Source organism: Halictus rubicundus, chromosome 6 (genome assembly GCF_050948215.1).
Source record: "Halictus rubicundus isolate RS-2024b chromosome 6, iyHalRubi1_principal, whole genome shotgun sequence".
Classification (NCBI taxonomy): Eukaryota; Metazoa; Arthropoda; class Insecta; order Hymenoptera; family Halictidae; genus Halictus; species Halictus rubicundus.
In genome coordinates, this window is record NC_135154.1 from 5,664,412 (window position 1) to 5,689,126 (window position 24,715).

The following is a 24,715-nucleotide window of genomic DNA, read 5'->3' on the forward strand; positions in this document are numbered from 1 at the left end:
ATTACTGTTATCCAAAATATGGTTTTTACTACAAAATACACATTACTGTGTATCCAAAATATCTGTTGGAAAAATTCCATCGGACTTTATTAGAATTCGCAATTCGCTGCGTTTGGTAGGCTTGTATTCGTTATCGACTATCATAATATACGTACACGTGGCACAAATTGAATCGACACTGCTACTTGCATCAATCTGTAATCCTCTACCATCTCAGGTGCGCACTTGATCCTCTCTTTCTTGTACGCACGATCAATTGAAACGAAAGTGATCGAGTATATGACGCCTGATGAAAACTTTGGCGTGGCTGCCGAAGGTAATTGAACTCTGTTGACCCTAACGCAGAGAACGAACGAGGGAAAACAAGCTGAGAACGTGCGACAATGACGGAGACTTTTATACAATTACTATGTAAATGATGGTATTCTTTCTGCTCGCAGAAAGCGGAAATGGATTAATTTCTTTGTAATGATCGTCTGCGTATTATGTCCTATAGCTACGATCAGGAGTGCTCTCCGGAGATATGAAAGGATAATTTGCGATGGTTACCTCCTTGAACGTGTCAAAAATCATGAACATGAATAAATAAAGCATACTGTGCTTGTACATACAACATACATATTATCGTTGTTGATAGCTCCAACTTTCTCTCCCTCTCTCTCTCTCCAAGTTCACGACAATAGGTGTAGAGAATTTTGAAGTTCCCACTATTTTCCTATTTTCCTATTTTCTTCTTCTTCGAAGAGTAGAAAAAGTTTCGTGATCGTTAAAAATATACATACGTCACGATTGTTTGGTTACGGTACGCGCTACCGAAAGTTTCGACCCGATTCGTTTCTTGAATTGATTGGAGGATAGGCTATTCGTTTTCTGAATTAATAGCGGCGACGAATCTTTCGAGTACAAGATAGCTTGATTGTTGTTGCTTATGCTGCCGTCGGTTTCTCGTACAGTGTCTAGAAACAACCACCGTTGATTACACGGAAGAAAAATAAAACAACAGGGTAAGTCGAGGGTGTGGTTTACCGGATAAAGTTTTCTCGAAGGTAGTGGAATCGTTTTGCGAAAGGGATTCTTTCGTTTTGATGAATTTATCGACGTTAACGGAACTTTCTTTCGTTTTACTTGTGTCGCCTCGTCGATAAAATTTCTTCGTCCTCGCCTCGTTCGAGATCGGTTCGTGGTTTGTAGACACTGCATCGATACAGTTGTTACAGTGCCATACGATTCTAGGATCGTATACATCGACGTCAACGACAGGGGGTTGGTGACACAAAGGGTGATAAGCTTCTTGACAGTCTTGGCACTCCAATAAAATCAATGGCCCCAGTTTTGTTCCGTTGCATACCTTTCGCGTCGAATGCGGGATTAATATGTATACAACATACCTAATATCATATTGTCTAATACGTAACGTAAGTACACGCGTTTATAAAAATCACGGAAACTGAATGAACTTGATTAACGATTCATTCCATCGACACGAACAAAAGAATAAAAACCTTGCAAAACTGTCCGTCCCCCGATCCTTCGTCTGGAATGGATATTCTCGGAATATCGCCTCTCTCGCTCGAATCCTCGTCAACTTCAATGTCCTCCTCGTCGAACGATTCGAATAACTTGTAATTATTTTTTGTCGTATTATCGAGTGTTTTCATAGGTTTCCCGTTTAGTTCGATATCTGCCTGACCGTCGAATATTCTCATCCGTCCCCAATCATTTTTTACCATGTTATTTACGAGAGGTGGCACGCTTGTCAATCTCTTCGGAGCATTATCATTCTTTCGTAACGTGCCGTCTTGTTTTTCCGATTTGTCGGTGGAAAGCAGAACAGTTCCGTTTCCGCGAGACTTTGTATTCCGATAGTACCTCTTTGGCACCCTTGCTCTTAAAGTTCTGTCGAAACCGAGTTTCTTCTCGATACTTGCGTCCAGCATTTTCCGAAGCTTATCGGCGCTATCCTCGTCCGTTGAATGTAACAACGCTAGAGCGTTGAAGAAGTCTTTGGTGTCGGTATCGGAAGAAAATGCGGATGCGGACGCGGACGCATCTTCCGTGTCCTCGTACATTTTCTCTGTACGACGTCAGTAATCTTTCGAATCGGCAATATGTCTTTACTTGAAAATTAACCGACAATATAGGGGGCTCGTCGTTGATAAACGTGCGCTCCCGTCAACGTTAAAGATTCAGTTTACCGACATGTCGGTTGCTCTTGTCCTACGGAAAATTGTCCCAATGCAACGATGATACATGTAATTGATCATTTCTTGATGATGAAAGACGAAAGACGAAAGAAAGTATGATATAAAGGATTAGACAGTGTTCTACTCGAAGTAACTTTCCCGGATGAAAACGACGCAAATGTCAACTCGAATAGCAAACGCTCGACTTTGTAGCTCGATTGTACATCGAGCGAATGCCAACATCGATAATGAACCGGCTCTGGGTGGGCATGTTCATTGTGAAACGAGCCGAATAAAAATAATTGATATTTCTCGGGCTTGGTCTGTCCGTAAGAGTATCAGCAATCGATGCGGCTCTTTTTAAACTAAATTCGATTTTTGCCTGTTGTACGAATTATATTATCTATCTTCGAACGCGATTGCGCAAGCAGTTTCGAAAGAGCTTGGAAAGACAATTCTCGGTGAAATAAGAAAGTCCGATTCGATAATTATGGATCGTGGGGGGTTCCCGGGCTGCAAGCAGAGTACCAGAATCGAGTGGAATCCAGCTGAGAAGCCGGAGTCGGTAGACGTCGAACGAGTAGGATTATTCGGCAGCGGATCGGAGCAGGAGCCGGGGAACAATGTCGGAAACGACGAGGACGGTATGCCGAGATATGCAGGATATCGCGCAAACTGCGATCCTTCGAGATCGAGGGCAGAGGCGCGGGATAGAGACACGGGTGAGGTAAGGGTGTGCGCGAGTAAACCTGGATACGTATCCGTATCCGTATCCGTATCCCCGCCTTGTCCTACCCTGTCCTAGCCCGTTCTATCCTATCCTATCCTATGCTATGCTATGCTATCCTATCCTATCATATCGTATCCTATCCTATCCTATCCTATTCTATCATATTCTATCCTATCCTGTAGTTGCACCATCAGCACCACCACCACCACCAGCAGCACCAACCATTGCCACTGGCACTGGCAACCCCAGCATCGAGAGAATACGTCCAAGTGTATTACCTCCGAGAGCTCAACGTTCCACCTAAATATGTAATAATATCTACTGGAGATACCGACATTCCTCGACCTCGAGAAGAATTCGATCAAAATGTGTCGCGATATTCCTCTGGTATGCCAGGTGAGCTGCGCGTCTCTCCATGCTACCCTATCCTTTCCAGCCTCGTCTACCCATCTCCTTCTCTTCTGCGTGTCTCATCCCTCTCCTATCTGCTTTACTTCTACGTACGATACATACAGACCATCTATATATCGCGTTTTTATACATTTTGTTCACTGGCTGCCTCTTCTTTCCTCGAATTCGATCCGAACACGCATGTATTTTTCGGAGTGTCCATGGTCTATACATTCGCATCGCAACAATTTCGCTGTCCTGGTTGTTTGTAGCTCGGATCGCTGATCCACCATAGAATGTACATAGAAACTACATATCGAGTTAGCGTATTACGAACGGTGCCACGATAGAGAATCATGCGGAATCGGAGGCAGTTTCGCTCCGGATACGAAATTACGAAGAAAACGCGAGTAACTCTTGATTAAACTTTGATTTCCAGATAGCCCGTACATATTATGGATACCTACTCTAAAATCTGAAACGATTCCACCACTATGTTTTCATATGATATTTCAAGCATTTTCCAAATAAGCTTCTCCGCGATATTTTAATACCTTTTACCTTGTCGTTCGTGCAAATAAATCTCCGACGCGAACAAGCTTCGCCAGGAATCCCACCCTCGCGGAATATCCCCCGGTTATAAGAAATGTTTTTCAAGTTTATGAGGTGATGCGAAGGTTTACCGTAGGATGGATCGAACGAACGCCTTTACCCCTTTTTTAAAATAACGGAATCAACGGGGAAGGGAAGTGGTGGAAGCACCGTAAAACACGCAATAAAAATATTTCCTGGCGAAAATTGCCAAGAAAAATCGACGGAAAGAAGAAAATTACTACGACGACGATGCCGAACATTCGAGAAAACGTTGAAATTTTATAGTAAATAAGGTAAGGTAAGTAAACGTTTTAAAACAGCCTGGTGCTTGCGAGAATAATTTGACCGTGCGTCCGTTCTATGCGCCCGATATCCGCATACAATTTAGGCATTGTCGTGACGTCACAAATTTAAGCGGAAACTAGAATTGGTCGGCTTCTGCGTCCTCTAGCGTAGTTTCAAACAATGCTGGAACAATAGATGTAACTTCTGCGTAGCTATAATTTCAAGTTTGCTCCAATTTCTGCGGAACGAGTTAATGTATCGCGTTGTTGCAGTTAAATTAAACGATAAAAACTTTCGCTAGAATCACCAATTTACCGGATGACGAAGACGAAGAGAACTCCACGACATTGTATAATAATTTTTTAGCTACGGTCAGGTGCAATCAATCGGCAATGTCGATGAACTTGTGCGCCGATACCAGACAAAGCTATTAGATACGACGACTGACTGCAAAATGCTTGATTGCGTTACACGGCGAAATAGAGAATATCGGATCAGAGCAGACACGAGCACAAAGTTTCGTTCGAAGCTAGAATTGCGATGCCTTCGCACTTTCTTCAGAATGTTCTCGTGTTTTATGTTTTACACGAGACCAACGCATGGCGATAATCAAAATTCTGCATATTTGCTTGGTTAGACACGTCATTTTCCTAATGGCGATCGATGTACACACGATGTATACATATTACGCATACAAGTACATACATTTTCTAAGCTGTAGACTGTACACTGTAGATCGTAGAGTTTAGAGCAACGCGACGTTCACCGCATTCGAACAGAAACACTTCGATTACAATGTAATGTCTGATCTTATTGTTTTACGCGACCATATTTTGACTATCGGACGTAACTGTCGCGAAACTAACAGAGCCATTTGACGGTGGGTTCGCGTGGTTCGTCGAAGCGTCTGGAAAATCGAGCGTTAACGTAATTAGGTAGTTAAACCTCCCGGATGAAATCGAGCCGTGCTTGTTATTCCTATTCAACGTGTCGCGCACACTAACAATGAAACCCCGTAGGAAAACTGCGCGTTACTGTATTGCTGTATTGCTGTGTTACTGTATTTCACCCTCCGCAGCTCGTGGCTCGCGTCCCGCGGCTCTCGGCACACGATCCTCGCCGAGTCTGTCACTGTATACCTCTCTACAGTATACAATATACAGTATACGGTACACAGTATACCGTATACATACATACGCTCCGCTACCCTGTGATCGTTCGTAAACATTTGTCGGATACAATGCGTCTGACTGACAAAATCGAGGTTGCGACACAGCACCGCATCTACAACAGTGCTACTACTACAACTATATATGTATATATATATGTATGTATATGTATACGCATATGTATATGTATACGTATACGTGTACGAGTGTAGTATAAAAGCATTAATTACGGCCGCTTTTGTCTTCGTGCGAAAGACACACGCTTTGAACGCCATTTTGATACGTGACATTCGATTTCACGAACGTTATCCCGGTTCTGTCATGCTTAACACTAGGTTTACGGAGCACTAAAAGTGACTATTTTACATTACTTTATAAAAATAACAAGAACATGTGCTGCCCAAATTTTTAGCCATTTTTTTTTAGATAACATACACCCAAAGAAATAAATTTGTTATTTAATTCCTCATGGATATATCTTTAGAATATTAATAATTGTAAATTAAAAATATTAGAACCCGTCATTTTGACGGGTCCCGTAAACCTAGTGTTAAATCGCACCTCTAACACTAGAACTACCGAGCCCTAAACGTGGCTTAGACTTGTCCCTTTATAATAACAGCAAGATTGAATTTACTCAGGTTTCATATGACTTTTATGGTAACATGTACTCCAAAGAAGAGATATATTAAAAAATTTCTCGTGAAAACGTTTTCATAGTTTCACTAATCGTGAAAGAAAAAATCATCCACCAGTCATTTTGACTGGTTCGGTAGTTCTAGTGCTAAACATCCACTGTGCCCGTTAAATATGTAATAAGTGTAGAGTGCAGTTTGACTGGTTCGTCCAAAATTTGCTTTCAAGATAAGGATACCCTGTTAGTATTAAATTGAATGCATTGACAAAGGCGATCGAATAAAATTCTACCTATAAACGATTTAAGCAGCTTTTGCCGTTCGCTCATTTCTTTTTCTTTTTTTCTGATAAGCCTTTGCAGAAAATAACCCTCTGTAGATAAGGTAGGGAGTCAACAATTCGAATAAACGATAAATTATCACCGACGTCTTTTTCATATTTCAACTTGTTTGAATAGTAGAATTTTTTTAACAGAGTACGATGTACTCTTGTGTTGTACGATCGGTTTGACAACGTATTTACTATTTACAATTGATACGTAAACGTTGACGATCAGAGTCGATTTTTCATGGTACAACGTGTAAAATACGCTATTTCTTTCTTGCTTGTTTCGTGGTTTGTTTGGTCAGTGAATTTTCATCTATAAAGTCCGAGGACAGTCACCGACTGTTGTTGAAATGGGAAATTTTAATGTGCAAGTACCGTTCTAATAAAGAAAGCTCGAGGCTCGATAAAAAGAGAACGTTTTCAAAACTAGTTTACCTAAGGTTTTCAAGTGTTTGTATGCCGAAATGGTATTGTCGGCAGGACAGGCAAACGAGGAGAATGATACCTCGGAAGGATAGCTAAGATAGAAGATGGTAGAAGGTCCGTTCCGTTCGAGTGGGCCACGAACGTCACTTGGCAATTTGAAGCCAATGCACTTGTGCCGGGTCAGTTATGTCTCGCACACTATTCAGCCGACTACCGTCAGCTAATCCCCTGAATCCGTTAAATACATAGAAACATGGTACCCGCCTGTTGACTCTCGAAAAACCGTTGACAAAGTATCTATGTATACATATATGTACACATATACATGTATAGTATAGTCAACAGTAAGTAAGTTCCTTCGAATAAAACGATCATCGAGTATTTGACTAGATTTCCGTGGCATCGCAGACTACTTATGTATACAATATTCTCGATTCCCTTTTTAACACTTTGAACGCCAAACTAGAAACCCCAAAAATTCCATAAAATCAAAGTGAGTTATTTAATGAAATAAAAATTGCAAAAAATTAAATGTACGATACTGAGTAATCCTCCAACTTTCTTGCATGTTACAGATCCTAATCAAGTTTAGTACAATGAATATATCAACGTAAAAATTCATTTTGAAACCTACACATATAATTCCGTCAGCCACATATGGCTGACGTGGCGTTCAACGTGTTAAGGGTAAACGTGATGCAATGTAATCGTTCGACGAACGAGACGAAGCTGTCGGGTACTACATACGCGTTCGATATCGAACCGGGATCTCACCGAAAACGATGAGATTGCGATCGTAGCGAAGTAAAATATGGAAAGCGATGGAAACAGCCTGAACGGTAAAACAAAGTTCGAATATTTCTCGACAAGTTCGATGGAAAAAAAAGGTGTGAAATGCAACCGTTGAAATTCAACAAGTGCCCCTAAAACTTGAAACGGAAAGGATAAACCAGTCAGCGGACAACATCCAACCCCTATTACGTGCGTGACGCGACTGATCGTGCCATTCGTGTTGCAAGGGAGAGTGGGGATAGAACGGTCTGGGTTAGGTGGCCGATGGTGGGGGGTGGACGGTCGGACTGGATCGGCCGGGGTCGCGGACACTCGGGTATCCTCGGCTTCTGGTTTCTCCCGCGGCCGCATAAGCGGTGTCAGCGTGTGCGCAGACCGGCTGCGCAGCAGGCGTGTGCGTTGTCCAGATTCTTTGTGCCATTCCTGGCATACCAAAAACAAGAGTGGTGACTGCGCTCGTATTTACCGGGGTGCAGCGTTGCGCGCTAATATTACTGTGCGAATTTTACCCGGTGTGTAAAAGGCTCCGCGCGCGCGCGTCGCCACGTCAGCTCGCCCAGTGGTAAGTACATTAAAGAATATAGTGTCGAAACGTCGAAACGTCCTCGAAAGAGCGCGTCTACTCGTCCACGCCCGTGTGTCCCAGCGGCGTCGTCCCACACAGGGGCCGCGCACCGAACGGATTCGACAGCAGCGACGACGGCGATATACACACACCGTCGGACACCGACAGACCGACAGACCGACAGACGAACAGACGGACGAAAAGGAGCGAGAGACAGAGGGCGATAGACGCTTTGCGAAAGAAAGAGACACCTATCAACGAACCGGCAGTGCGATAAAGACAAATATTATGTGGAAAAGAGAACGTACGCGCGAACCAAGTGCGTGATATCGCGTACACTTGCACTCCATACGAACGACGTTATCCTGTCGATCGTGGTTCCGAGTTGGTAAACGATACACTACCGATTTCTCGAAAAATTCTCGTGTGTCTCTCGGTTGTCAGGTTTGTATTTCCGGTGACCGTGATGTTCGCATTGCTAGCTCCGTGTTGCTGCCAGTGGTGATAATGCTCCTACATTGCTTTCGCAGAGAGAGAGAGAGAGAGTGAGAGAGAGAGAGAGAGAAAGAGAGAGAGAGAGAGCGTAAGACAGAGGGAATCTGTATGTGTTTTCGTGTGCGTGCATATGTGTGCTTGTGTATAAGCGAACGAGCGAGCTTGAGAGAGTGGGGGAGAGAGTGAGTGAGAGAGGTTGACTCGTGGACGTGGAGGGAGGGAATGAGAGGGAGAGAGAGAGATGAAACGATAGTAGAATCAGTTTGATAAACTAAGAGCTCGAATCGTGCCGCTCTATCGCATCTAACCGTGTAGTTTTGGTGGAGCATCGGTGCATCCGTCTTTGTCTCACTGTCGCGTGTTTACGAGCGTTGTGTCAGCTGTGTGTCAAGAGAACGCAAGTACCGTGTATGTGGTAGCAAAGTGTCTGCATTCTATCTGACAACGTGAACCGACTCGACTCGGTACTCGGTACGCCTCGGCTCGGCTCGGTTCGGCTCAGTTCAGCTCAGCTCAGCTCAGCTCAGCTCAGCTCGGCTCGGCTCAGCTCAGCTCGGCTCGGCTCGGTTCGGCGTACAACGTACAACGTACAACGTACAACACACGAGACCCGTGACCGAGGAGGTTAGGACCAAGTGTGATTCGTGTTTGCCGGTGGTGGTGGTGGTGGTGGTGGTGGGCTGCGTGCGTTTCCCCGAGAAGAGCGCGCCACGACAGAAACGTGTGCTTCTTGCCTAGAGTGTGTCTCTGCGTGTCACAGTCGGCTTGCTCTTCCGCTTCTGGTGAATTCGTATGGTGAATTATTGATCCACGACAGCGTGTGCGTGCGGAAAAAACCGCACCAGTAAAAGAGAAATTCACCGAGATAAGGAAAAACCTCGCTCGGACTGTTGGAGGAAACGTTGAAAGATATATGGTACCGGTTCGCGTACCGGTCTTGTTGTTTTGAAAACTGTGCGCGGGCGCGCGCGCGCGCGTTCACGCACTTGTCCGTACATAATGCAATTTACACTTGAGCTCTGAAGGTGGAGCAGTGGTGGCGACGACGACAGATTTTCTTTCCCTTAGGCGGGACCGTATCAAGTGTATGCGTACGAATTCCATTGCTTCCACCGTAACGCGCGTCCACATACGCGTCTTCCTCCCCTTTTCTGTCATTCTCGAACGCACTCTGTCTCCTTTCACCTTTTTCCCCTGTTTCTCTTTCTCTCTCTCTCTCTCTCTCTCTCTCTCTCTCCCCCCCTCTCTCTTGCTCACTCTTTCTTTCTTTCTGATTCCCTTCCCCCTCGCTGTTGCTCGATTCCCCGCTTTTTCTTCGTTCGCGCGTGTTACATGTGTGTGCGTGTAAATTATCTCCGTCTCACTCTGACTGCGTTGCCGTGCATCGCGTGTGTGCGTCAACGGAACGAAACGAGACGAGACGAAACGAAACGAAACGCGGGAAAAGCTCGGCGCGAAATGCACACTCGCGGCGGGTAATGTAGACGGTTTTTAACGTGATACGCGGTGCGTTTTCGGTATACGGACGCCCAGTGTGTGCCCTGTGTGTAAAGATACGTGAAACGCTGATTATCGTGAAGGCTGTCGAGAGAAGGCCGACCGGGAAAAGCGTTGTCGTCGTCGTAAGACGGCGGCGACAGCGACGGCGACAACGACAACGACGGCGACGGCTATTTCGCGACAACGATACTCATCACGATAAACGTTCGAGGAATTTAAACGTAAACGGCGCTGGTTCAGCTTTATCGTACCGTTTCGTGTCTCGATAATCCAGGACAAGAAAACACTACCATCGCCAGCGCGACTTGGATGGATACTGTGCATTATTTCTGGAGTGAGTTTCTCTTTTAATCGTGTGCCTCTGTGCGCGGTTCTATACACGCTTGCATGTGCCTACCTGTGCGATCGTGAATGTATCTGTGCATTTGTGCGCGACAAGTGTCTTGTTATACGCAGATTGTTTTTCTTACGATTAGGTTGATGCGGCGAACCGCCGCGACGCCCGCCGTCGGAACACGCGTTGCGTTCGTAGACATTTTACACACACACACACATACATACATACATACATACATACATACATACATACATACATACATACATACATACATACATAAATACATACGTACATACATACATACATACATACATACATACATACATAAATGCATACATACGTACGTACGTATGTACATAGATAGTTTGTTTTCAAATGATTTTTCTCGTGCTGTCCGTCGCCCGACGATCTTTGTCGTCTGTCCCGTTCGAGTTATCTCTTTTTCGAAAGTAAGTCTGGGAATGACTTGTTCGATTTCCATTGTTTACTTCTCGAGGCTGTTTCTTTCGCGCAGCCGGAAAAGCTAGTGGGCTAAACGGGAAAAAATGTTGAAAAACAAAACGAAAGCGACGCGATTTGTTTGCCGACAAGCGAACGAATGTTGTGTCGAACGATGTTTAGCAGGCGCACTATTGCGAACGATATCAACGTGGCGTCGCTCGAATATTCGAGTAACTAGCGGAGACTAGCAGAATGGCGTTATCGTAGTAGGTTATCAAAAATAATTCCTAGGTGACATGGAAACAAGCCGTTACATAAATTTAATCGGACACTTGGTCTGTTATCGCGGCTGGTAAGAGCTGTACGAGACCAGGTACCCGTTTAGAAAAGATTTCTACCACCGATTACGTATGTACAATATTATGTATAGATACATACATATTTCGGTTTAGATCGAAAGTTTATTCATCGACTTCTGTCATTCGTACGTTCGAGTCTTGGTCGTCTGGTAACGACTACGGTGCAATTGTTTTACTATACGTACGTACCACGGAAGCGTAGTTTGTTCCTCGTCTTTCTTTCCTGCTACCTTTCGTAAGAAAACGCAATACATGGGCGCTGTTAACTAAATTCTTCCTGAGAAATTTCTCTCGAATAAACACACATGCATACATATATAAATACCGGCGAATGTGTTGTTTCTATTTCCTCTGTTTTTCCTTGAATCGTTAAAGACAAAGCTGCGCGAACTTTCTGTCAAGCCGAGCCGTTTCATTCGCTAGACTAGTCAAAAGTTATCGTGTTCGAAAACGATTTCGCAGAAAACTTGAAACGAGTACATATTTATTATTCGAGATCATGACGATTACGATTAAACAAAATGGAAACTTTAGAAATTCGTTTCGGTTACGAATGTTGCAACCATAAAACTCTTTCCCATTATTTATAGTGTACGCTCTTACTGTTTCTTTATTTTTAGATTATTTGGCACGTGGATGTACATATATGTAACGTAATGCGTATTCGAATCGGGAAATCCGCTCGAATTCACCCGAACGGGCATCTGTTCTTGTAAATTTTCTATCGCATCGGTGCGCATCGTTTTGATTCGATTCCGTCGTGTAGGTGTAACGATATACTCGTTATTCAAAGACTTTGCAACGCTCATTTGAAACTGGTTCCGGAGAAGAGTAGCCAAGTACCTGCTAGGTGTTGAGTGGTCGTGTCGGGCGCGTTGGTTGTATCGAATTGCGCGAATAACGGATAGAAGTGATCCACAGTGTTGGCAAATCAACGATTGCAACTGCAACTTTCGGAAACCGCAAGAGCGTCACGCTATGGTCTGGGTTAGATCGAGAGTTGAGAGTTTGTTAATCACCGCGCTCGGCGCGGCGCGGCAGCCGCTGCACGGTATGCGTTTGCATCGAGTCGGGTCAATCAAAAATCGTTGGTCCTTTTCAAAGGTTGCGGCGGTTACCGAATTTTCAACTACTCGGATAAAATATTGGGGTCCCGTTCACGGGGAAGGATACCGGTCAAGTAGCAGGTGCAACAACCAAACAACCGTACGTTTCAGCGGGACGGTGCTGTCCTCCTCCTTCTCCTCCGTCTCCTCTTCCATTACCACCGCTACTGTTGCCACTGCCACTGGCGCTACCACTACCACTACCAATATCCGTATCAGTAACCATTACCATTAGCAATACACCACCTCCACGTTCAGCATCGGCTGGTTCTTGTTCTGCAAACAGTTCGTTTTTCTTTCGAAGGGGGAAACGACAACGGTGCAGGCGCGCGCGAATCGCGGAACCGGTAGCGGCGGTGGTAATCGGTAATCGATGAATTCGATATTCATATCACCTTCGCTAAACGCGCCTTCACTTTCTACGCTCGATATTGGCCTTTTATCGTTCCGTCTTATCGAAACTCGTCAAATATTGTAATGCGGATAACATCGTTTCTTTTCGCCGATCGTGTATCGTTCGTTCTAGTAAAAGCGATCGCATTCAACGCTGTGCACGATTAGAATCTTTTACGGTAGAATTTTCTGTGTTTTGCGAAACGATGAAATAATATTTGCTCGAAGCCCGTAAACCGAATCGAACCTCTCGGTTTTTACGGGTCGGTCCGTCACTCGTGAGACTAGAACGTTGAAGAAATTCGAAGGGAATAGAACAACTAATATACGATAAAATTGTAATCCGACTCTGGTAATAGTGGTAGTGGTAGTTGTAGTGGTGGTAGCGACAGTGATAGTGGCAGTGGTGGTGGTAGTAGTGACAGCAGCTAGACTCATTAAACCGAGGCTTCTCGCGATATAAATAGGACTTCTTGTCCCGTTGCGCTACGGAACGAGCAAATAGATTATCGCGTTTGCCACCGGTCTCTTCGCTCTCTTCTTTCCCTTTCTGCTCCTCTCGTTTGACTCTCCTCGTCCGCCTCTGGTTGCTTTCTTTCGCAGCGCGTCACTTTCTATTTGGCGTAGACGATGCCAAATTGTCAAGTAACTAAAATTACCTTCGAAGGTGTACGCTCGCCCTTCTCTATTTTTCCTTTGGTCGTCTTCTCCTCTAGAGTTACCCCCTTGCCTTTTTCCGTACGCTCTGCACTCGTTGGCTCCTCGAATAGCAACGCGTTTATCCTTTGACGCGGATCGAACTCTGCGCTCGGTTCCTTTCGGTCTTCTTTCTCTGCGCTCGTTTCGATCTTAGCTTCGTCTTTTTTTTCACCGGTCTTTCTGTGAAAACCGGTGAAAAGTGTCAAAAGTAACCGCTTTAGAGTTACCGGTCTAGGAAGATATTGAATTCTGACACGAGCGAAGACAAATCAAGTATCGATTAGTACGATGGGGCGCGATGCGACAGCGAACGGAGCACCTTAACCGAACTACATATGTATAAACATAAATGTATAAACTGGTGGCACGCGAGTGGCGGAAGCTTGACCATTGCGAACTTGGTCCATGTAAAAGATCGTCGTTTCCTAGATCGAATACGTATCGCATGCATCTCGGAACAATTTCTGTAACACGAGCAGTGTTGGTTGTTCGAAAAGGATTAACTCGATAGGATCCCAGGTCGAGACTTTTGGTGATCGTCTTACAATAGTCTAAACTATGTATTCCCGGTGTTACGACAATATCGAACGTTGAATTGTTTCGATCAAAAAAAAGAATCTTTGAATGCACGAATATGCACTGATCTCGAGCAATCAGGGGTGATTCGATTGTTTATTTAACGCTTTATCGTTCGAAGGACAATTTTCGCGTGACAGTTCGTTGTTGAAATAAATGTCACGTACACGTGTTGATTTTTATCGCGATTCTCCGTGTCGTTTGTAAATCGAGTTCGTGCGCTGCGCCGAGGGTCGCGGAACGAAACTTTTTCTCTCTCTCATTAATAGTGTAAAATTGAAAGCAGTAAATTAAACGACGACCGGTTTCACGCGGGCAAACCCGCTCACCCGTTCGCTCGTTCACCCGTGGAAATTTCGTCGATGAAAATCACGAACACGTTACGCGCTGATAGGTGTACGATGCACACTCGGTTGTCTATAAAATATTATATTGTATTTCCATGAGGTATCGATCGCGATCTTGCTACAAACGTTAATAATCCATGATCGAACGCTAGTTAGAGTCGGTCGGACATAGAAAGTAAGAAAATAAAAAATGCCGTATAATGGAAATTAACGATACAGTTCAAAGGGTACGGGTACGGGTCGTTCAAGGGTACGATACGGTTCAGTTTTTTGATTCAATTTTCTGTAATCTTTGCGAGTTGGACCTATCTTTTTTACGATATATCGTTTCATTTTTGATACTGCTTGTAGAGAAAATTTCTGTAGAAAGAAATTCGCGCGTTATTTTCCTCGTTGATTTTTCTCGATCCGCATCGACTAGGTTACGAACAACCGGAAGTAGAAGTCGCACCGCACCGCACCGCACCGCACCGCACCGCCTCGGTTGTTAGTCCAGACGTGATTTACCGTTTCGATGGCCGTGGCTGGCTGTAAAAACGTCCCTGTACCCCTACGGTGCTGTGTACTTGTATTATACTCGTGAACAGAGTATGCTTGCGCGCGCGATAGATTGTATGCGACGCGTTATGATCGTTATTACGAAACGAGAGAAAATGTTTCTGGTAGTAATCGATACTCGATATCCGGTAATAAGACGGCCGATAGAATACGTGGTATGGCCGCGACAGATAGTTACCTACCGGAGAGAATTTATCGGTATACTGTATACTGTATACGGTATACGGCATACGGCATACGCTCTACGGTGTATAGTGTAGGGTATAGGGTATAGGGTATAGGGTATACTGTATACGGTATACGGTATACGGTATACACGTTGGTGTACGGTATACATGTTGGTGTACACGTATCTGTTTGGTTCAGCGCAGAGAAACGTGTGTGCATTTCAATCGCGTGATTGAGAACGCGCACGGGGTTGGCTCCCTCCCCTGGGGGAAGTTTCACGGGTCAGAAAATCATGGGGTGGTTTTACCACCTGGCCACTGCTCGTAGAATGTACGCGTACACAGTTACGATTCCCCTCGCGTTCATCCCGCCCCGTCGCGCCGCACCATCTTTCTCTCTCTCTCTCTCTCTCTCTCTCTCTCTCTCTCTCTCTCTCTCTCTCTGTCCCTCCCTCTCCATCTCTTTCCACGTCTACTTTTCCCTTTCGGAAATAACGCAGCACCCCACTGCAGTTTGTCTGCATACCAATCAACCCACAATCACGCGATTCCGACGTAGGTATCGGCCACCCGATGGAAAATGAAGCTTGTTTGGAACTTCTGGGTTAGGTCTGGATTTAACGGGTTTGTTGTTCCGTTGTCATAATTTTACCATCGTTCGGTTTGACTGGACGGGATGCGACGAACGATAACCAGGGGCCGCTCTAGCGGTTACGACGCCCCGGGCAAAAAAACAAATTGCCGCCCCTTTTTAAGCACTAAGCACCGCGCTGAACAAAATGACCTTTTTTTTTTTAGCAAAATTGTCTGGCAAGGGTAGTCTGAAATTTTCTATTAATTGAATATTTAACACATCAATATTTTTCTCACACTCACAGCCAAAGCCAAAATGGCGCCCCTAAATTTTGGCACCCCGGGCAAATGCCCGGGTTGTCCCCCCCCCCCCCCTAGAGCGGGCCGTGACGATAACATCAAGTAGAAAATGGGACTCCCGAATCGCACAATTCTAATACATATTAACGTATCGTTGGAAAAAATCTGAGAATCATCGATTGTATCGATCGACCGCGCGTAAAATTCTTGATGCGAAACATTTCGAAAATTCCGCCGCGCGTTCCAAGCGATTCGAAGCGTCCCAACTACATAGTTGTAACTTTGAAACTACGAGTTCTCGTGATTACGTCCTCCTCTGGCAACGAAATTTCCGTCGTAGGTAATATACACGTGACATTAAAACAGCTATGCGAGAGTAGATTTCGGGTTGCTCGAGAAAATCCACCTCGTACCGAAATTCATCTCGTACGTATCCGACGAAATCTAAAACGCTCGGAAAAATCTTAATTGATAGAAAATTCCTTCTCCCCTATTGGTCGTTGACGCTGTGCTTCCTCGGTTTCGTGCGTGAACGCAGATTAACGAGTTCGCGGGACGAACAAGAATTGAAAGAAGAACAAGGGAAGTCGGTTTCGGTCGAGTGGCCAGGAATAATAGAATAATAGAAAAATAGAAAAATAGAAAAATTAGTTGTCGCGCAATGGTAGTCGCGGTGGTGATGATTTAGGTGGTGGTGGTGGTGGTGGTGGTCGTGGTTGTGGTCGACTCCGAGCTGAAGGTGTAGGGGCCCCTCTACTATTTCTAGTAGTCCATTAGTTGGTTCTGGTAGGCGAGGAAAAATGTAATAAACCGTAGACACGTCGCATCTGCCGTAACGATATAGAACTCTCAACACCGGAGAAAGATTAAATTGCTGTGTTCCCTTTCCTCGCGTCTCCACCTCCTCCCGCCTTTCCTTCGTTATGGGCCGGGATAGATTATTATAGCTGCGAGACTCGCGATCAAATTTGCCGAGGAACTTTCCACACGAACAATTACGTTTGTCGCGGATCGTCGCGAGAATCGTTGCGAATCGTTGCGTATTGAAATATGTATGTAAAAAGTAGTTGCGTCGACAACATGGACCAACATTTTGCTGTTATTTCTGCTTTCAGAAATTATTGCTTCTATGCAACGTTACATTTGTTTGGTTGATCGCGCGTCCTGCCAATCGAGTTATCGTATAATTTGAAAATGAGCATCCAAATTTTGGTAGCATCCAAAATGCATGGGATACCGTTTTAATAAATGTGTAACTAAAGAGCGGCTTGCGATAGAAATGCGTATATAAAATGTTTTAACACTTTGACTGCCAAACTAGAAACCTCAAAAATTCCATAAAATCAAAGTAATTTATTTAATGAAATAAATATCGAGAAAAATTAAATGTATGATATTCAGTAGTCCTCCAACTATCTTGCATTTTACAGATACTACTAAAATTTGGTACGAAGAATATATTAACGTAAAAATTAATTTTAAAACCTAGACAAACAAGTCAGTCACCCACGTTTGGGTGACATGGCAGTCAACGTGTTAAAGTTAGTTCAGACTTTGGCAGTTGGATGGAAATTTTTACAAATTTCTGATTGGTTTTGGTTATTCGATGTGTTCGTTCGCAAGTAGATTATAATTCGAAACTTTTCAACGGTATTGAATATAAACCTAATAATGTTATCACTTTATATTTGTTCGAATAGTTGTCGAATTTGAAATTACATATGTATGTTACACGGCTCCTGTACATGCGCAGCAAACAATCGACTTCCGCGACCCCTTTGCGAAAATCGAAATTGGAATTTTCCTCGTATCTTTTGACCGAGAGCGATCGAAAGGCGACCGAAGAGGTCGTTGTATGTATGTGTGTATGTATGTAGTCTGCGCGACGACGACGTTTCTGGGCCCGGCCCGGACATCCTCGTCGACAGCATGATTGCATTATGTGTAGTAACACGGTCGAATGGAAATTACACCAACGACCTGGTCATCCCGGCGTTTCGTAGGCGTGTTTACGACGTTGTGCCGTTCCCGCGCTTTTAACGAACGACGGTTTGACCATCGCGCCGGTCTACCAAATACCAGGGCATGATTGGATTTCAGCTTTCCCTCTCTTTTCCTGCGCATTTTCCAGTCGTTTCTGTTTTTGTTTTTGTTTCTGCACATATCGATCGGGACGATTCTCCTTCGAAACAAAGTTCTGTGTAGATGCGTTTCGTGATTTCTACTAGACGTTCTTTCTTGCGAAGAACCGTGGAGAATCGCCGTCGACTAGGGGAAACTTTCCAAGTGCAGACTGCATAATCTATTGCATGTCGGGCAATCGGCGAACTCGAGACTCGCGACGCGGAGCGCACCTACACGTGCAGGCTATCGTTTCACGAACAAAATACACGCGACAAAAGGACTGTATTTGTATCGTATATGCGTGTGCGTGGTCAATTTGTAATCTCGATGGTCCTGGTTACGCGTTACGCGGTGTCGAAATCGTCGCATCATTTCTTCCACGCGTAAGTTCCTTTGTCGAACAAAAATGTACACTTGAGACAAACACAAAGGGAAAAACTATTTTCTACGAAAAATATTTGTCAAAAGTTTTTCCTACGACTGTTGGAAACCAGAACAGTTACACTACCGGCCAAAAGTAATTGACCACATGTAAAAATCGCATAATTTTCTTAAAGTTGAACCAAATGGGTTGAGATTTCTTGACACGTTAAATGACAAAGTTTACTAAGTAACGGGTAAACGAAATGTTGAAAAAATTGGTATTGGTCGAAATTGCGAAGAAAACAGTTAAAGTAAATTTTTTCAACTTTTTTATCTAAGCCTGTTTGACGGTTTTACAAATTCTGGTGTTACGCTGTTCACGCTCAAACATCAGGTTGTTATAAACAAATCGATCGTCGGCTTGTAATGACAACCGGTTACCAGTGAAACGAACAGACGAGACAAACGGATGACTGTCAGATCGTCCCAGCTGACTGCCGACGATCGATCGTCACCAACATTAATGTATATATATCTAACAAACTCCTACATAATCAATACGTTTTGTAGATCTACGTTAATTATATGTTATGAGTTATAAACATTTAACTGTGATCACATAAGGGTGAAATTCCTTGACAATGCCGAATATCTGGGACTTTCATTCTTAAGCTCTCATCTTGTAATGTTTATTGCTCATAGCAACGTTCACCGATTTAGATGAAATTTTCACCATACACATAATTAACGTAGATCTACAAAACGTATTGATTAAAGTTTCATTACAGGCTTAGATAAAAAAGTTGAAAAAATTTACTTTAACTTTTTTCTTCGCAATTTCGACCAATACCAATTTTTTCAACATTTCGTTTACCCGTTACTTAGTAAACTTTGTCATTTATCGTGGCAAGAAATCTCAACCCATTTGGTTCAATTTTAAGAAAATTATGCGATTTTTATATGTGGTCAATTACATTTGGCCGGTAGTGTATGTCTGTCGAGAAGGAATACTCGACCATCGCGTCGCGTCGCGCGTCGTTTTGTCGGTAAAATGCGAATGAAACGGCAACGAATTTTTCCCGCGAATCGATCTTTTATCGGAGTAGTCGTGCACGTTGACGAGTGTTTGCTCGAAATCGCATCGCCTTTGCAACATGGTAGCGGGATCCCAGCTTAAACCAAGAACCGGTGAATATTCTAGCTGGTTCAATTGTGTAGGTACGAAGATGTTATACTCTAGTTCGATGATGTCTCTCGGTTGGACAATTTCCAATTTCCAAGCTGAGACACAACATTACGTCGGTGGTTCGATACCGATTCTACGAGCGCGTACACCGTTACCGGCATTTTTCTTGTTGCTTGGTGTAAGTTCGTGTATGTTAGTGTACGTTAGTAGTATACGTTGATCGATGCTTCGAGAATGTTGGTCCGTGTCGTTTCGACGAATAGGAACAAATCTGAAACAATCTGTATTCTATCGTACGTCGGGCTACAGCACGACGAACGCTCGGACCGCTATTCATTCTCTGGGGGTAATTATTAATCCTGAATGATTTAGATGTTTCCCCGCGTTGAAATTCCACGAGGCCGCTCACCTACGATTGGAACTGACCCAAAACGGTCACGATCAAACACGCGATCGTGGATCTTTCGGACCATTGCTGTTCGCGCTTACGTTGTTCCGTCACTGGCAACGCTTACGGTTTTCGGTTCACGGTTTACAGTTTACAGTTTACAGTTTACGATTTACGGTTTATGGTTTACGGTTTACGGTTTACGGCTTACGGCTTACGACTTGCAGTTCGAAACAAGAAAATTGCTATTATCTATGATCGTTGGTTGGCGATGGTCTGGCGCTAGGTCGCGTTAAGGAATACGTTAGCGTCGCAGTAATTAGCGAAACTTGCGTCGCGTCTGCGACGGAAAGCCCGATCTTCCGGTCTTCCTCGTCGTCTTCATAGGATACATACTTGAATTCCCTGACTTTTTTACGCGCTCTCTGGTCTCTGGTCTTTGTTCGCATGTTATTGGCATGGTGCTCGATTTGTCACAGCGTCGTGCGTACAAATATTGTTTTCCTTATTCGTCGGTACGCATTAGCTTTCCATGTTACTCGTTAGTTTCGAAATCGTTCCGTGAACGTTATTTTTTGGTAATATGTACCTCCTTGGTAAGCGGATAATCGACAAGGTGTCGTCGAGTACAGGGAGATAACAGAGGCTAGAGACCCTTTATTCCGAAGAAAGCCGTCGAGAAGTGTCGAGCAGCGAGGAGAGGCGCGGCGCGGCGCGGCGCAGTTTTCATTAGTACTCGAATGGTCTCGGAGATGGTTCGTGGTTTGGTTGGATCTTGCACGGAGGGCCGTCTAAGTATATCCATGTTATTTCTGGCGGGAGCTGACGCACTGTTTCTCTGCTCTTCGCCTCTCTCTTCTCTATTCGCGTCTTCCAAAGAATTATCCTCTTGCGAGCAAAGCACGATACTCGCTACTTTGTTCCGAAATTATTCGCTCTTCGAACGTTTCAGAGTTTTTCGTATCGTTATCTCGCATCGTAAACGCCAAATATGCTATGCGGTTCGATATTTCGATATCGGAGCGTGAGAATCGACATTACCGGTTCGAGTCCACTTTGCGAAACAGATCGTTTCGCCAGCGCATCGAGCGAAACATATCGAGCAATGGGAAGTACACGAGCCTTTCGCGAACGTACGCGTGTATTATATGGTTGTTCTCGGTTTTCGACGAACGGCAGTAGGAATAATCAAAATAAGGTGGCAGTGAAGCTCGCGTCGAACGAGTCTACGATAATTCGTGACGAGGAGAAGCAAGAAGCAAGAAGCAAGTAGATAGATACGTAGTCGGTGCAACGGTCAGCGGGCAGCGCGTACTATGGCTACAGTGCCAGCGTGTCTTGCGATGATCATGGGACCCCGTGACTCCGCAACTACTCGTGAATTATTCATTGGGACCGCGCCAGGCCGTTGCGTTGGGGCCCTTTTGCACGCGTGATCCTCGCCGCGTCAGCCTGTGTCTGCCTGTGTCAGCGTCAGTATGTATTTGATAGAACGTACTTAGAATTCATTAGTATCCATTTTTTCGTTCTTGTTCTATGCTACATATACTACAGTATACTATACTACACTGTACTATACTGTACTATACTGCACTATACTATACTAACGTACCCTTTGGTCTCGAAAGGGAACTCTTGTTTGTTCCTTCGCTGAGCATTTCATGACAAACTCGTTGGTTTTCACGGGGACTCGAACAAATATGTCTTTGCGATTTCCAAATATAAATTCGTCCTCGCCTACCTTTCCGAAGCGTTTGGTCTTGGATCATCTGGTTTCTTTTAACAATCCTTTTTTAAGGTTGACATCGAATTCAACGATATTCTTTATACGGATAGATCCTCGATTTTGTCTTGGCCTATCATCGTGCATCTCATTGTTCTCGCTTTGCCACCGATATCATTTCTAATTTTTCGTTTTCACGTTACGTAATGTAGAGTGGGCGGTCCAAGAGAGGCGTTTCATGCCAAACGAACGATTAACCTCGAACTTGTCGCGACCTCCGTCGCGTCGCGTCGCGTCGCGTCGCGTCGCGTCGTCCGCTGACTTACGCTTCCCATTCGGCACGGCACTTACAATTCTGTATACAATTGGTCGATGACTCGTTTGCTCGATGACCTTCGATCGAAATTATTAGCGAACTCCCGTTTACGTACTTATTTATCCTAGGTGTTTCTTAATCACCATGTATTGGTAAAACTTGCACGATTCGACCAACTAGGAAACCTGCCGAATTATTAGATATCTTTTTGCTCGCGGTTTAATAAATCCGTGTAAGGATTTTTTTAATTTCTCGAATGCTTATCCTGCACGGAAGAATTTTGAACCGTGCAAGAAAAATTGATACGGAAGCGGAGATTATCGAATACGAAAATTCGAAGGTGTAAACTTGTAGCGCGACACGGTAGTGCCGCGGGTAGCCAAATCTGCACAACCATCTCGTTGTTCTCTTGAAAATTAGCACGTAGTGGATCGGATTAGATGGGACGCGGGAGAAGGGACGAGAAGGGAGCGGGGGAAAAGGGAGGAGGAGATGGTAACAGACAGCGACGGTGAGGAGTAGCTTAACGTCATTGAAAGGTCAACACTATCAAGTGCACACTCGTCGACCGGCTCGTTTACGATGCACGGTGCATCTCGAGTGACGAGCACGTCGCCCTTCTCCTACAGTTCGTTCACCCCTGCACCCCTGCATCCCTGTTCCCCTATTGTTCCGTACCCCCCGTACCGAAATTTCTTTTCAAAGTATCGCGTTTGCCATGGTACGAGTACTATATCGCATACTCGATTATTTTTCGATCGTGTTCCTAAAATATAACGCGCGTCAGATGAATCGGGGAACCGTGCAATACCATATGCATAATCTACCTACTCCCGTTGTTCGGATGTCGCGGACGAAAACGGATTTAAAGAATCCATCGATAAAAACGCGATGAAAGTTTGATGCCGATCGCGTCGGACTATTGGCTATTTACCGGTCTCTGGTTCGTCTGGTTTACATAATTTAAATGATTCGTTTCCGGTGTTCGACTCATTCCGGGCCGCTCCGGCCGGCTCGCATCCCCGTTCCTCTTTCAATGCAATTTGGACGTCGCGCGGTTGCGTCTCGTCGCAACATTGCAGTCCAATTAAACCAGTCGGCCGAACGAATTCCCCATCGTCCATTTCCAGTTTCCACGTGCACGACCCACCTTGTATTTACGTGTCAATTTCCGTACGTCGACGGACGCGGCGACAACGACGACAGCCGCGCTACAAGGGGCGAGCGAGGGGTGTCGAGGCGAGATGGGTTTGGCCGGTAGGATGGACGATGGGGCACGTAGGACGAAGGGCATAGGGCGGAGGACGGAGGATACACGGGACACGAGGTAGAGGCGAGATGGAAGGCATCATCGGGCTAGGGTATCTAGAATTCGAAGCTGGGCTGGTTCGTTTGGCGTCAAGCCAGGCCGACTTACCCAATTAGGTTTCATCACTGGGTCGCCGGCAGCTTCCCTGGCTGCCAATATTTGCAATACCTAACTAAACTGATCCAATTATAACCAAACCACTGCTCCATCATTCGATTGGCGTATAGTAGTCGGTCTGCACCAGATACAAGACGCGCGCTCCACACGGCTGTGTGGACGTGTGCATGCGCGTGCACCAGCACGCGTGTTCATTCGTGTGCAAGCGAGGCTCTCTTTACACCGGCGACTTTATATACCTTCCGACTGTTTGGCCGATATTTTCGTTCGCGCGATAAATCAACGCTTCGATTCGCCGATTGTGACGGCGGGTCGATCGACCGACTAATTACGAGGTACGGTACGGAAAAATTGAATTACTCGAACATTTCGAGATATTGTTCGGCAGTTTTGTCGAGCAACGTCGGAAACATTCGATTTACCCGCGTATACCTACCAATGAAATGTCTACTCGAATGAATTATCCGCTGATCAGCGTCTTATAGTTGCGTCAAGTCGGAGGAAAATTCTGTCATGCGGGTCGGGTAGCTACCGACAGAATTGCGTTTCGAATAACGAATCGTCCGATCGATTCGATGGTATTCCTATGAATTTGGACGCGGGCAAATTCCATGGAAAATGGTCGGTCCTCCCTTCGCAAGATCCATCCTCTGTACGTCGGTGTCGATACGATGAAAATGTCGAGTCTTTCGCAGCATCCGGTAATTTCTAGCGTCCGAGTAGAGAGATCGCAGGAAATTCCCGATCGCGACCGCGACCGCGACCGCGACCGCGACTCTCGTACGCGGCCGATGCGCACGCATGAATGCTCTCGAGGTCCGAGAAGAGAGTCCTTGCCATGGCAGTCCATTGGAATCGGCAGCCAATTCTACAGCCCGGCGAAAGCACAGGGTGTGCATAAAGAAAGAAGAGGGAAGAAAGAAAAGAAGGGAACAGAAGAGAAGAGACGCGATGCTCGCGGAATAGGAGAAACATTCGATGGCGGAATGAAGAAAGGGGGAGGAAGGGGTGAAAGAACTGGTGGGGATCAGGAGGGATAAGGAGACCGCGAGAACCGAGTAGGCGACCGAGGGGACCGAGGGAGTCGAGAGAGTGAGGAGAACCAGAACGTGAACGAAAGAGTTGGAAGGAGCCGCCGAGCCGCGCCGCGCCGCGTCGTGGCCGCTCGTCGCTATTCCAGGCATTCGATTTGGTATTTTTCTTTGTGTATCGCGGATAGTTCGAATTGTTCCGCAAGCAAG

The 24,715-nt window shown here is 45.1% G+C and overlaps 2 protein-coding genes across 6 annotated transcripts in view; one reads left to right on the plus strand and one right to left on the minus strand.

Annotated features, from left to right (window-relative positions):
• Nucleotides 1–42: 42 nt before the first annotated feature.
• LOC143355000 (uncharacterized) lies at nt 43–2,099 on the minus strand. The gene is made up of 6 exons (XM_076789436.1): nt 1,503–2,099; nt 1,027–1,348; nt 788–956; nt 501–595; nt 152–367; nt 43–62 (listed from the first exon to the last, which is right to left on the minus strand). The coding sequence occupies exons 1-6, from the start codon at nt 2,067–2,069 to the stop codon at nt 43–45; spliced, it is 1,389 nt and encodes a 462-aa protein (XP_076645551.1). The 5' UTR covers nt 2,070–2,099.
• A 5,795-nt stretch (nt 2,100–7,894) lies between these two features.
• Nucleotides 7,895–24,715, plus strand: part of Scalloped (TEA domain transcription factor 1 homolog scalloped) — a 118,291-nt gene continuing 101,470 nt past the window's right edge. For 3 of the 5 annotated variants that reach the window (XM_076789543.1, XM_076789545.1, XM_076789547.1), the window contains exon 1: nt 9,247–10,426. Coding sequence is in view for 2 of the 5 variants with exons in the window: in XM_076789547.1 (XP_076645662.1) it covers nt 10,402–10,426 (25 nt within the window). In the remaining 3 variants the exon portion in view is untranslated. Of the gene's footprint in view, nt 8,095–9,246; nt 10,427–22,525; nt 22,560–24,715 lie in introns of those variants that run through there. The other 2 variants (XM_076789544.1, XM_076789548.1) reach the window with 2 other exon arrangements.